The following is a 12,619-nucleotide window of genomic DNA, read 5'->3' as shown; positions in this document are numbered from 1 at the left end:
TATGCATCCGAAGAAGTGAGGTTTTTACTCACGAAAGCTTATGCCCAAATAAATCTGTTAGTCTTTAAGGTGCCACCAGACTCCTTGTTGTTTTTGTAGATACAGACTAACACGGCTACCCCCTGATACACATAAAAGTGACACCTTTCTCCTCAACTGATTGGCTCCCTGAATGCATTCAGAGTAATATCTGATGATTTTACTACCTTAAGGTTTACTACTTCTTAACTCAGTCCTGCAGAGCAAATACACCTCTGGAAGAAGGAGATGGAGTTTATTCTGCTTGTGAATCATCTCAAAATAGTTAGCCAAATTTAAATTGTAGAATCTTGGAGGCTGATGTGTGAGCCAGAAAGATCTAAATTTAATTTTCAGAATCCAGGTTGAGTTTCCAAGACAGCAATTCAACCCCCCCCCCCCACTCTTTAGCTTCCAATAACTTCTGGTAAAGCTTTGCCTTTATAGATTTATGGATGCACTTAAATTTGATAGTTCAGCTGTGCATACTGACTATGAAGCGTAGAAGACCACAGACCTTATTAATTCTGTACGATTTGAGCACTATGAATGTCCACAGTGAATATCTGTAATCGTCAAACCTCCTGAGAAATGTACAGACATTAGTTCTCAGAAGACAGACAAAACAAATTTGGAATTTCTAAGTCAAGCTGCTTTAGAGACATGGTATGCCAAAAACAGATGCTTCACAAAAAGTAGGAAACTTCATTTGTCAAACCTCCCATCTCTCGAAAACATTTAATATATATATATATATATATACACACACACACACACACACACACCCCTATGGCAAAAGACATCATGAAGCTCCACAATTAGACATTCTCCCTGTTGCCGTCTATTCTAACTTCATTACAGATCTCATCCTCCCACATGCAAAGTCATTTGCCAAAAACACTCTACCTTGCCCTGTCCATTCTTTTTAGAGGTGGTCTTCCAGATGCTGAAATTGTTTTAGATCGGTTATAGCTGGGTTTGTAACCTAGGCCCCATTTGTCCTTCAGAGAAGCAGCCTAAACAGAAGAAAAATATATCTAAGATGTTGAGGACAAAAATAATGAAAATTATACATAAACATGGCAATGTGGAAAAATTCCACTACTTAAAACATTTTATTTTACAGCCATGCCAACAGTTATGAAAAAACGTTTACAAAATAATTTTATTTTGTAGCATGTGCTCAAGGCACCCCTCTGCAGGCCTCTGCCCAAATCTTCATTTTGACTGGTCTCTGGACAATTCACTCACCTTTCATACTAGCTGGCATTGGTACTTTCTTGCTGCCAGAAGAACAGGGTGACCCCTCCTGCACCCAGTAATTTGGGATCTGCCTACTTGAATAAAAGCCCTCTCTTCATGTGATATTACTGCAACTGCAGTCAGCAGAGGAACATGAGCTAGAGCCTCCTCATTTAAGGAGAAGCTGCCAACAGAATACTCTCTGAGAGCGGTCCCTTGCTTTGGGATGGACTCATTTCTTAGTCCAGAATAGCTCAAATGTACTGATCTTCAGGGTCTGCTGCAAATACCCTTTTCCATGCTTTATGGCAGGGGGTGGCATGATAAGAGTAGGCATTTGTGGGCAAGCGAGGACACTGTTGGAGCTTTATTTCTGTTTGGGTATTTTCTCCTGCTTGCTGTTTTTATCTTTAACGATAGTGTATTTTTGATTAATAAAAAGGCATCTCAATTTGGGAATAAGCAATTTCTTTTAGCACACATTATAAACCTAATAAAATAAATCAGCCAAACGGAATATAACAGAGATTTTGCTCAGATACTCAAGCATGCTTATCATATCTGGATTCTTCTGGCACAGTAAGGCAATGTTTTAAGATCACCACCACCTCTGAAAGCCTGAGCTTGAGTCTTGGCTAGTAAATGCTACAGCATTGTATATTATGGCTTCCAAACCTCTGGAAGCCAATTCTTGTGTACATTTTCTGAACATTGATATATTTAAAAATATTAAAAACATCTATTTTAAAAAGTTAAAATAGAGATATTAAAATAGTTTTTTCCTAAAGATTTGTCATAGGAAAATAAATAAACAAAAATCCACCTAATGTACTGTACCACTAAAATTCTGGTTTTCTATCTCCAGTAGGACAGAATAATCTGTTTTCCCAGAAAGTTAAACCATGTGTTTTATATATTTAACAGTCCTTTTACCTTTCTTTTTCAGTGTCTTTCTTTTATTTATTTTTAATATGTGGAAGAGAAACTTGTAAGTGAAAATCTTAAGAACTTGCCAAACAGCTTTAGAAAATTGCTCACCCTCATGCTGGACCTACGTAGTTTTTTACGGACGTCTCGGCGAATGTCATTCACAGCTACTGACTCTAATTGTTGATAGCGCTGAATTTCTTGGTTTATGGTTCCTTCACTTGCACCTAGTTTTCTGGGAACAAGTCAGGATAGTGAGATTTCCAGATGGAATGAATAACTAGTGAAGTTAAATACTACTTTCACCCTTTCCTTTATCAACAAAATCTCTATTCCAGGGGTTCTCAAACAGGGGGTCGGGACCCCTCAGGGGGTCATGAGTTTATTACATGGGGGGTCACAAGCTGTCAGCCTCTACCTCAAATCCGGCTTTGCCTCCAACATTTATAATGGTGTTAAGTATATTTAAAAGAGTTTTTTAATTTAGAAGGGGGGGGGTCGCACTCAGAGGCTTGCTATGTGAAAGGGGTCACCAGTACAAAAGTTTGAGAATCACTGCTCTATACTATGTTCCTGTGACAATCTTAAAGCCTTTCAAACCATTACCCAATCAGCTTCTTGTTTTTGAGGAGTTATCTATCACCAATACCATCTTTTCCATATATTGCTGTTGAGGGTCCACCATTATTTCACTATACAACTTTTGTCCAGACTGTAACTTCTTTGCAAGTACCCATGATTTCAAGGTTTTTACTTCCCAGTCACACATTCAGGAAACAGAAAAAAAGGTGCATATACAAGATGTCAAACATTAAATTGTGATGCCAACAGAAGTGGAAGAGGGATAGTTGCTAGACAGCAGCTCCCTTTGAAAAGAAAGGCTCCTAAAGAGAGCAAAGATTCCCAGCTGGAACAAATGTGGATGAAAATTAGAATTTTTAAGTATTTTCTATGTTCCTTAGTTCAAGAAAAGCAGGCGGGGAGTGGAAACCACTTGCTAGAGATGCCAGGAGGCAGACTGAACTGGGGAAATTTCCAGGAGGAAAGAGCTTCCCACAATGGCAGACCAAACTGATCATATCCCCTGAATATGGAAGGCAGAAGAAGAAAATCTCCTGTAGGAATGACGAACTTGAACGTAAACAAGTTTAGAAAGGAAACTCACTAAGGTTATTTTAAAGAGAACAGGGCTTGTTGATGCTACGTTGAGGACAGAAAGGTGCAAACTAATTTTGGTCATCACAGTCACATGGCTACAAGCATTTCTTACCACATATTAACTATGAATGTTTGTATAGCAAAGAGTTTGGTTACAACTAGCCTTTGACTGACTGCTGCCGGCAATCTTGCCTAAAGCTGAAATAATAAAGTATGTCTATTCTTCATTATAATTTAGCAATCAATCAGCAACAGGCATTCTTTATCACAGGTGATCCCACTTTTTACTATGATTGACCTTGCCTTCCAAATGCCAAAAATGCAAATAAAATGTTTTCATAGAAAACTCATAAGCTGACTCTTGCCATGAGCACTTTCAGGTGACATTTTTAATTTTCTCTTTGTGTGTGTTTTATGGAGTGTCTGTGAATTATTTATATAATAAAAATATATCATATAAAATCCATAAAATAGTTTATTTAGAGAGGTTTCTTCTTCTTGCAGTGAATGTGATCTCATTCCAACTTCAAAGCACTGTCTCATTCTAACTTCCAGCAAGTCACAATCATATAGCTGGTAACAGAAGTGCTACAAATCATGATGGAAATATGGTTTGCCATGATATTGGAACTGCTGACACATTGCCATCAATGTGAGGCAAAACCAGAAATGAAAGATGACTTGAGACTCAGGAGAGCTTCCTGGGGATTTTAATGGCCACTTGTGCACCTGATTTTCTCTAGTAGAACCAGAATGATCAACGATTAAAAAAACATTTCCTCTTGCAGATTGTATAGTTCCACCAATGCTGAAGCAGTAGAGGTAAGAAAAGGGAAAGCCCAGTTTCAATTTGTTTTTCCCAAACTATGAGGGGAGATTAATAAGACTGGGACTTTTCAGCTTGGAGAGATAACTAATGGGGAGGGAAGGGAAGATGACAGAGTTCTATAAAATCATGACTGGTGTGGAGAAAGTAAATAAGGAAGTGTTATTTATCCCTTAACATAAAACAAGAACCAGGAGTCACCCAATGCAATTAATAGGCAGCAGGTTTAAAACAAACATGAGAAAGTACTTCTTCACACAATGTACAGTCAATCTGTGGAACTCTTTGCCATAGATGTTGTGAAGGCCAAAACTATAACAGGGTTAAAAAAAAGAACTAGATAAGTTCACGGAGGATAGGTCCTTCAATGGCTATTAGCCAGGATGGGCAGGGATGCAAAACTGTGGTCTGAAGTGTCTCTAGCCTCCGTTGGCCAGAAGCTGGGAATGGACGACAGGGGATGGATGACTTGATGATTACTTCTTCTGTTCATTCCCTCTGAAACACCTGACATTGGCCATTGTCACAAGACAGGATACTGGGATAGATGGACCACTGGTCTGATCTAGTATAGCCTTTCTTATGTTCTTAACTATTGGGGGAGGTTTTTTTTGTTTTGTTTTAAAACACAAGAAAAGCCAACTTACTTGAGGTCATCAATTACTTTGGCTTGTTCATTCAGTTCCCTAATATCTACTAAACGTTTCACAAATTTTCTTCCTCTCTGCTCTCCAACTTGGCTACCAGATGCTCCCTGTCGCCGATAATCAACAGTTTCCTATTGAAAATAATATTTCATTAAATTCCTTGTTAAACATACAGAACCAATTTTAAGTCACAGGTACAATGAATTGTACACCCTAAATCAAAACACCGCATGCAAACATTATTTTTAAAAGTCAAAAGGCAGCTGATTTGAAATTTTCCAGTGATTCAAATCCCATCATTTGCTTAAAGACAAACATTAGCTGCTACATACATGTCCCCATGAGCAAGACCTGCCCGCTTTCAAATGTGAACTAGAATGAGTAGAGTCACACATCGCTGACCCCGACAGATACTCTACAGGAACGGAATATCGATGGTTTTGGGGGCTCAAACCCAACAGGTGATTTACAATCCGTTGCCCAAATGTTAACTTGTGTGCATCTCCACATAATGAAACTCCATCTGATTTCTAAATAATAAACAGGAATGTTAGTGTTTTAGGGTGTTTTTTCCCCAGAGCCAGTACAAGATTCTTGCAAAACTGCAATTGTTTAAAGAAATAATTGTTAAAATAACTACTTAATACGAAACCAAAACACAAGTTGACACACAGTATTGGTTTTTGCTACTGAAAATGTAGTTCTTCTAGCTAGTTTGTAATGTTAGTATCTTCCATTGCTTGCTAGGATAATCAGAGTAACTGTAGCCAAAGTCTTTCAAAGCAGGTGCTTAAAGTTAGACACCTGAATACCTACTACGGCATCTAATAGAAATGGTCTGCAAAAATCTCAAAGCTGATTGAGCTAAAATTTCCCCACCCCATACACACACACACACACACACACACACACACACACACTCTAATAGAAATGTTCTGAAGCTTACTGTTATGCCTAAATAATTTAACAAAATAAATTTAGACACTATTTTGGTTGATTCTCTTACTGCATGTATAGTGGGAGACATGGTATCAACTTCGTCCTCATCCGATAGGTCAGCTATGTTTACAGAATTGAGGTCAGCAATGTCATCAACATCTTCTTCTCCTGTCAGTGTTGTGAGGGTATTGCCCAAAGCATTTAATCTTTTCCCAATGTTAGGATCCATGTGGACATCAATACCGCACATCTTCCATAACACATTGAGAGTCCAGGTTCCAGCACTATTGCTTTCTGTTTAAAAGAGAAAATTTGCCTGATGATTTTTCTCTTCCTTGTAACCAGGTTTGTCATTGGATGTCATGTCTGCTTCTACAGCTTAGCAGATAGAACCAGACTTATCCATCATGGGGTGCTGCCTTGGCTCTGCCCACTTGTAAAAAGCCCCCAGTGAGACATTTCCAGAACTGAAACACACTTTGAAAACAGTTAACAGATATATCTATTAAGTTTGTATCAAGATTTCTCTATTGAATATAAGGAAAATCTGATAGGCCACATGGAAAGTAAATTCTCCAGGGTGTGAAAGGCACAGTTAGCCACTAGAAGACAAACATGAAATATGAATTTCAATCTCTCTCTCTGAGCTAGGTTTACCATTTCCAACACAGGGATTCCAACAGCAGTGAAACCCAAAGGATGGGCATGTGAGAAAATAATTTTTAACTGTTCACAAATCACATTCTTGGAATTACTCAAATCACAAAGATTTCAACGGTGCATTAAAGCCTGCACCTGCATCCTCTGAGTCTTGAACATATAATTTCTAGTGCCTACTGAATGGGTGAAATGGTTACCATGTTGGAGTTTTACATATTTCATCTTAAGAGGGAAGAGCAGTTTCCAACCAAGTTCCACCATAGAGCGCCAAAAAACAGATATGGCTTAATGGACTTCGTAAGCTTTTTTTTATAGTATTCTTAGTCATCTGGTTATGCTGAGTTTGGCTATTTTTTGCCTTTTAATTGATGAATGGTAGAGGATGAATATGGCTGTTAATGACAAAACTTTTTAGAAAACTGAACAGTTACATCTTGACTGCTTTGTGGACATAAAGCTGGTGCCAGACCTTCTCATTAGAAAGTGCTGAATTTGGACAAAAAGAAGAAAGGGACATGTACTGGCGATATCCTGAGATACATTTTCATAGTGTTCACAACAAGCATGGATTCCAAAGTCTCCTTTTTACATGTTGTGTTTACCAATTTAAATCTTTCCTATTCAAATGGTCCCATTTCCACTGGATATTTTGGGAATGATCAGGACTGAATATGCTCTCAAGCTTTGCTTCCCCTTCACAGCTATTGTCCCAATAGCTAAAAGATGTGAAAAGGTTTTTATGGTCCGAGTTTGTTTCCTTGAGTTTGAGAATAGAAGGGAAGAAAAAGTTTCTTACAAGAAATTTTGTTGAATTTTCTGGGGTAGTCTTTGCTCACAGTTTCCATCTGACTGAGAACAAAGCTGCCCACCCAGGCTACCTTTCAGACATGCTGCAGAACGGCATGAACACCTCTTTCTTTGGCATTCTCCAGCATTATGGTTCTGAGGCAAGAGTAAGTTAGAGCACAGAGCCCCTAGAAGCTCCATTGAGCCACAAAAAAATCCCTGAAATGGGCCACCAAAGCAAGCAAGTGAATTTTAAAAGACTAGTTCAGAAATTCCTATTTGGAAGGTTTTTCATATGCTCTGTAACTTGAAAAGGCAGAGAGAGTCTGCGGACTGCCGACACAGCTCCCTCAGAGCAAAATGAACAGGGAACTTTTCACAAGTGGACAGAGCCCTGTGTTGGCCCATTAAACCATAGAAGCAGAGGGAAAACCCACTGCCAGAATGGAGAATCTAACTATGTGGGAAGAAGAGCAGTTGTGTTGTTTTGATCTATAACCATACAATTATAAAATCTAAAACAGTTTGCAGATATGCTAATGAATGCATACCCTAGGTAGATTACACTGGGCATTAAATAGAAAAGCGACATTGTTTGCAATATAAAATTGAGATTATAAAAGACATTTCTATATTTAAAATTATTTTCATAATATATTCTTATACTCTAAAATACACCATGATTTTTAAACAAATAAAATTGTATTTGATACCTCAAAGTATATTTAATTTTTGGTTTTTCTGTTCCCTAATTTCTCTTGCTCCCCACAAACATACCCCTTCTTGTCCACATTCTAGTCTTCTTCGCAGTCTGCATAATCCTCTTGTCCAATTCTATGTATTTCCCCATCTTCTTCCACCTTTTGTTTTTTTCTGTAATTTGACCTTTATCTGCTTTGCAATTCTGGCTCCTTCCTCAGTTACCCTCCCCACTTCCTTGAAGCCTGCTAAGACTGTTGGTTCCTCTCCTATCCCAGTGTTTGCCCTGTGGCCTGATTAGCATGCCCAGTAGCTCAATTTTTAATTGTTAAAATATAATGTAAAATGCAAACCAAAGAGCACAAATGAGTCATATCAGCCCTAGGGAGGAATGGTGGACATCACCACAGCATCGAAATACCTCTGCAGCCATGGCTGTTTGATCCTCCCCCTTCAGGGCTGATTAAATGCCAAACACACTTGGACTAAAGAAAATGTAATAGGTAACTTAAGCAAAGCATCCCATTATATTTTTGAAATCTAGGGTTTGCTCAAAGTGTTAGAGGGAGGTTGATCCACCATAAATTTCATTTTCTTCCACCTGCATTCATTCCCTTTCCAGAAATTCCCTTTCTGCCCAGACTGAATGTATATCAACAGAGCTGGCTGGAAAATGGATTATCCTTTGAGTGATAAAGTTTTTGAAACTTTTCTGAATGAAAAGACAAAAATTCAATTTTTTTTTTGTAGGAAGAAAAATCTAGGTTTGGAAGAACCAAAATGGAATTTTTCCACTTGTTGGCTGCCTGGCTCCCTAGCTTCCTGCGGAAGGGCAGCTGGACAGAACAATAAGTCAGCCAGCTGTGGAACCAAGGGAGCCAGCTGTTTGGGAAGCCTGGGGAACTGGCTATCAGTGAAAACAGGCTAGCCCAAGGAATTGGCTGTCTAGGAAGCCAGGCACAGCCTGGGAACTCACTAGGCAGGCTACTGGAGTTCTTGGGGAGCCAGTTAATTAAGGACCTGGCAACCCCACAGGTCGGCTGCTGGTGAGCCTGCCTGCCTGGTTGACTGAGAGGAAAGCAGGGAGGGAGGCAGGCTCCCATCAAAACTTTTCATTAAATTGAAATATTTCTGCAGAATACTCCAGTTCTGTTGAATCAACATTTTTCAGCAGAGAACTGTTTTCTTTGGAAAATTTTCAACCAGCTCCAATTATTATACTAAAAGGATTATTTTTATTTTGTATGTGTCCAATGTTTTACACATTTGATCCAGCAGGAATTAAAGTCTATCGTGGCTTGCTACTACCTTTTACCAGGGCTGGCTCTAGTTTTTTTTGCTGCCCCAAGCAAAAGATTTGCTGCCCCGAGAGCACAAACTGCCCAAGCAAAAAAAAGAAAGAAAGAAAGAAAGAAAGACCCGGAATGCCACCCCTGGAATTGTGCTGCCCCAAGCATGTGCTTGCTTTGCTGGTGCCTAGAGCCAGTCCTGCCTTTTACTAATTTCTTGTAGCTAAAGTCCAAGAGTTTGTAAGGCTACAAGGGATTGTTGAAAGCACTCATGGCCAAAAATAGATTGGGAAATGTGGAGCCGCTACCATGAAAAAGGGGGAATCGAAACAAAGCACAACCTTGAAATACACAATCACAATTAAAGCAAAGCTATCAAGAGCTCACACCTGCACTAGAATATCCTACACTTTTATAAATGTTTTAAGAATATAAAAATTGAATATAAACATTACCTGCAGCAGCCTGTCCTGCTGTCCTTGAACAGACTTCATAGGTGCCATCTGGTACTACACCTAAACAGGAAATAAGCACTTGCTTGTAAGACAGATGTAATTAAACATCTTTTAGATCTTCCTTACAAAATTCTTTTTGTACACTTGCCCTAGCTAAGTCAAATGTTACTTTTTTTTTTTAATCATCAATCATTAACAACATATGAGTGATTATAATTTCACTTTGGCTGGCAAGTTTTCTTAGCAATTTTGCAAGCCTGTTTCAGACATTTCTGTATGCAATGGGAAATTAAAAGAATCCATATTTAGCTGCTGAATATGGAAGATAAGAAGGGAAGTGTTATGAGAAAGCAATTTTTTACACATTTTTTAACAAATAGGTTTTACGCATTTTATGCATTGTGTTATTATAATATTTAATAAAAATGCAATACAATTCAATTAAATTAATACATTTAAAGCAATAAAGTAGAAAACTTTTCCAACCTGGTTAAGGCATATGGTACTGCAAGGCAATTATTATGTTGCAGTATATTACAGTTCTTGAAAAAAGGACATCTATTGTTTAAAAAAAAATTAAGAATACTGAAGGGTGACTGGGGTTCACATGTAGGATCCCCCATGCAATAGAGCTTTATTTGGGTTTGGAAAGCAAATCTTCATCTCTTCCTTAGTCTCCTTCTGAACCGTCAAAGTTGTGAAAAACCATGAGAAAGGGCAATAGGGGACTCTGAGTTCCAGGGCCACCAAGACAAGATTAGAAACACTTACAGGCATTCATGACTAGATCCCCTCGTATTTCTGGTTTCCAGTCATCCCAACTTGTCTCAAAACCATCAGCAAAACGGATACAGAAATTTTTAAAATGTCCTTTGCTAACCAGAGACTCTGAAGAGCAGGCAGTGATTAATGTGCTTTCAATGGTCAGGACTAAAGCAGAGCCAGTGTCAAGATCTGCTGTGTGGTTAGACTGTAAAAGAAAGAAGAGACTTGTACAGAAAAGGCAATTTATTGGTAATCACGAACTTTTTTTTTTTTTTTTTTTTTGCAGTTCATATCTTCCTCATAGCCGCCTTCTATACTTTGCCAGCTCTATAGAAACCCTCTCCAAAGCAGCAAGTCTACACATTCACAATGTCATGTATCCTTACTTCTCAGTAGTTACAGCATATCCTATGGCAGGCGTGTTAAATTCTTTTGGAGGAGAGGGCCAGACTCCATGCTTAATTATGGTCTGTGGACTGGAATATAAATTCAGGACTTCATACTTCCCTTAATTCATATCAGATCTCCCCACTGCCTTTGCAGCAAAACTGATTATTTGAAACTTTGATTATCTTATAGTCACAAGCAACATCACTTGGAGAAAAACTGCTCCCTTTTAGGCCACCACTATTTCTGCCTTTTGTTTCTCTTCCTTCCTATCCACCTTTCACTATTCCTATTTCTCTTTTCTCTGTCTTTGCTTGTCACTCTCTGTCCTTCCCTCTGCATTTTTCTTTCCATGCTGCAACTCTCACCCCTTAAGAGCTTCTCTCATACCCTCTTTCTTATTCCATCTGCTAATAAAATGACCGGCAATGGAGTAGTTAACACGGTTACTGAAAAGTTGTCACTGGGCTTCAAAGCTCAAAGTCCAATGAGATTAATATGTGACAGTGGATACATTATTGATAAACCAAATGTCTTCAGATATATGCAAGACTAGTTCCCCATGAAGACTTAAATCTATGGCATTGTCTAAACTAGAATTTAATGGATGATGTCAGCATATTAGCTAGCGTGCAGACGTGTTTTGTGAAAGTTTAGTGAACACAGGTCGTGCGCATTCTGTTATAATGTGCTAAACTTGTCATATTGAAGCCTTGTCTCCCTCCTGACTTTAATTTCATAGAATATTAGGGTTGGAAGGGACCTCAGGAGGTCATCTAGTCCAAACCCCTGCTCAAAGCAGGACCAAATCCTCAGACAGATTTTTACCCCAGTTCTCTAAATGGCCCCCTCAAGGATTGAACTCTTAGCACACGTCAAAGCAAGCACTGCCTTGTCTAAACTAGACTTAAAATGTCAGTTAGCATGTGTTAGCTAATAAGTGCTTACATCACAATTTAAATCCTTTTCTGGACAAGGTTTATGACCAACTCGGGGTCTAAACACAACCAAAACCGTTACGCAAGTGAAAAATACATTAAAAATACTAAATAACGCTCATCACTTGTTTGAATAATCCAAACATCAGTCAGAACATTTAATCACATTTTTAAAAAAGAAACTTTGTAGGGTCTTTTTGTTTGTCTTCAGTTATAAGTGTTTGAAAACAGAGGTCTTAAACTGGAATTGCTGGCATAAATGTTCAAAAAGCATGCTCAACTTCACATACCTCAAAAGATTCTCAAACTCAGGGCCCATTAAGTTGCCTCAAGCTGGGCACATGGAAAGTGAACTACTCACAATCAGTAGTCGTTTTTGAAAATTAAGGCTACTATCCACATCATAACTATAATATGGTGCTAGGGAAACATTAACATTTAATACATTCTAAATTGGTGCAATGATAGAAAAACAGTTTATGTTAAAAGCATAAAATATATAAAAATTGCTACTTCAACAAAAATCTGCACTTCTCCACACTCCTGATATTTTTCAGATACCTGTGGTGCATTTGTGATGGGTAGACAAATTCCCAAATCATTAACAGTTAGTTGAAGAAAAAGTGTCCCAAAAGCCTGGGCAGATGTTTGCTGGATTCCAGGTAACATGTCTACCACTTCTTTTGTAGCCATGTGAATATCCTTATGTAAAGCCAGTCTCTGTTCATTCCAGTTGTCATAAGCAGCCTTGTAATTCAGCCAAAACAGCACAGCTTTATGAAGAAAAAAGTTTCCAATAAAATTAAAATAAAATGGCACAAAAGTAGTGTTCATTGTAACAAGACTAAGGTTTGAGTTTTTCTGTTTTTGTCTTGTCAGCATA

At 38.3% G+C, this 12,619-nt stretch overlaps 1 protein-coding gene across 1 annotated transcript in view; it reads right to left on the bottom strand.

Annotated features, from left to right (window-relative positions):
• The window catches only part of KIAA1109 (KIAA1109 ortholog), a 244,747-nt gene that overhangs the window by 40,662 nt on the left and 191,466 nt on the right, over positions 1 to 12,619 (bottom strand). The window contains exons 51-57 of the mRNA XM_034771463.1: positions 12,298 to 12,509; positions 10,418 to 10,616; positions 9,647 to 9,706; positions 5,825 to 6,051; positions 4,819 to 4,949; positions 2,299 to 2,422; positions 925 to 1,034 (exon numbers count right to left, since the gene is read on the bottom strand). Of these exons, the coding sequence (XP_034627354.1) occupies positions 925 to 1,034; positions 2,299 to 2,422; positions 4,819 to 4,949; positions 5,825 to 6,051; positions 9,647 to 9,706; positions 10,418 to 10,616; positions 12,298 to 12,509 (1,063 nt within the window). The remainder of the gene's footprint in view (positions 1 to 924; positions 1,035 to 2,298; positions 2,423 to 4,818; positions 4,950 to 5,824; positions 6,052 to 9,646; positions 9,707 to 10,417; positions 10,617 to 12,297; positions 12,510 to 12,619) is intronic.

This window comes from Trachemys scripta, chromosome 5 (assembly GCF_013100865.1).
Source record: "Trachemys scripta elegans isolate TJP31775 chromosome 5, CAS_Tse_1.0, whole genome shotgun sequence".
NCBI lineage: Eukaryota > Metazoa > Chordata > Testudines > Emydidae > Trachemys > Trachemys scripta.
Note: the sequence above shows the minus strand (reverse complement) of the source record. Positions and strands in the feature narration are given on the sequence as shown.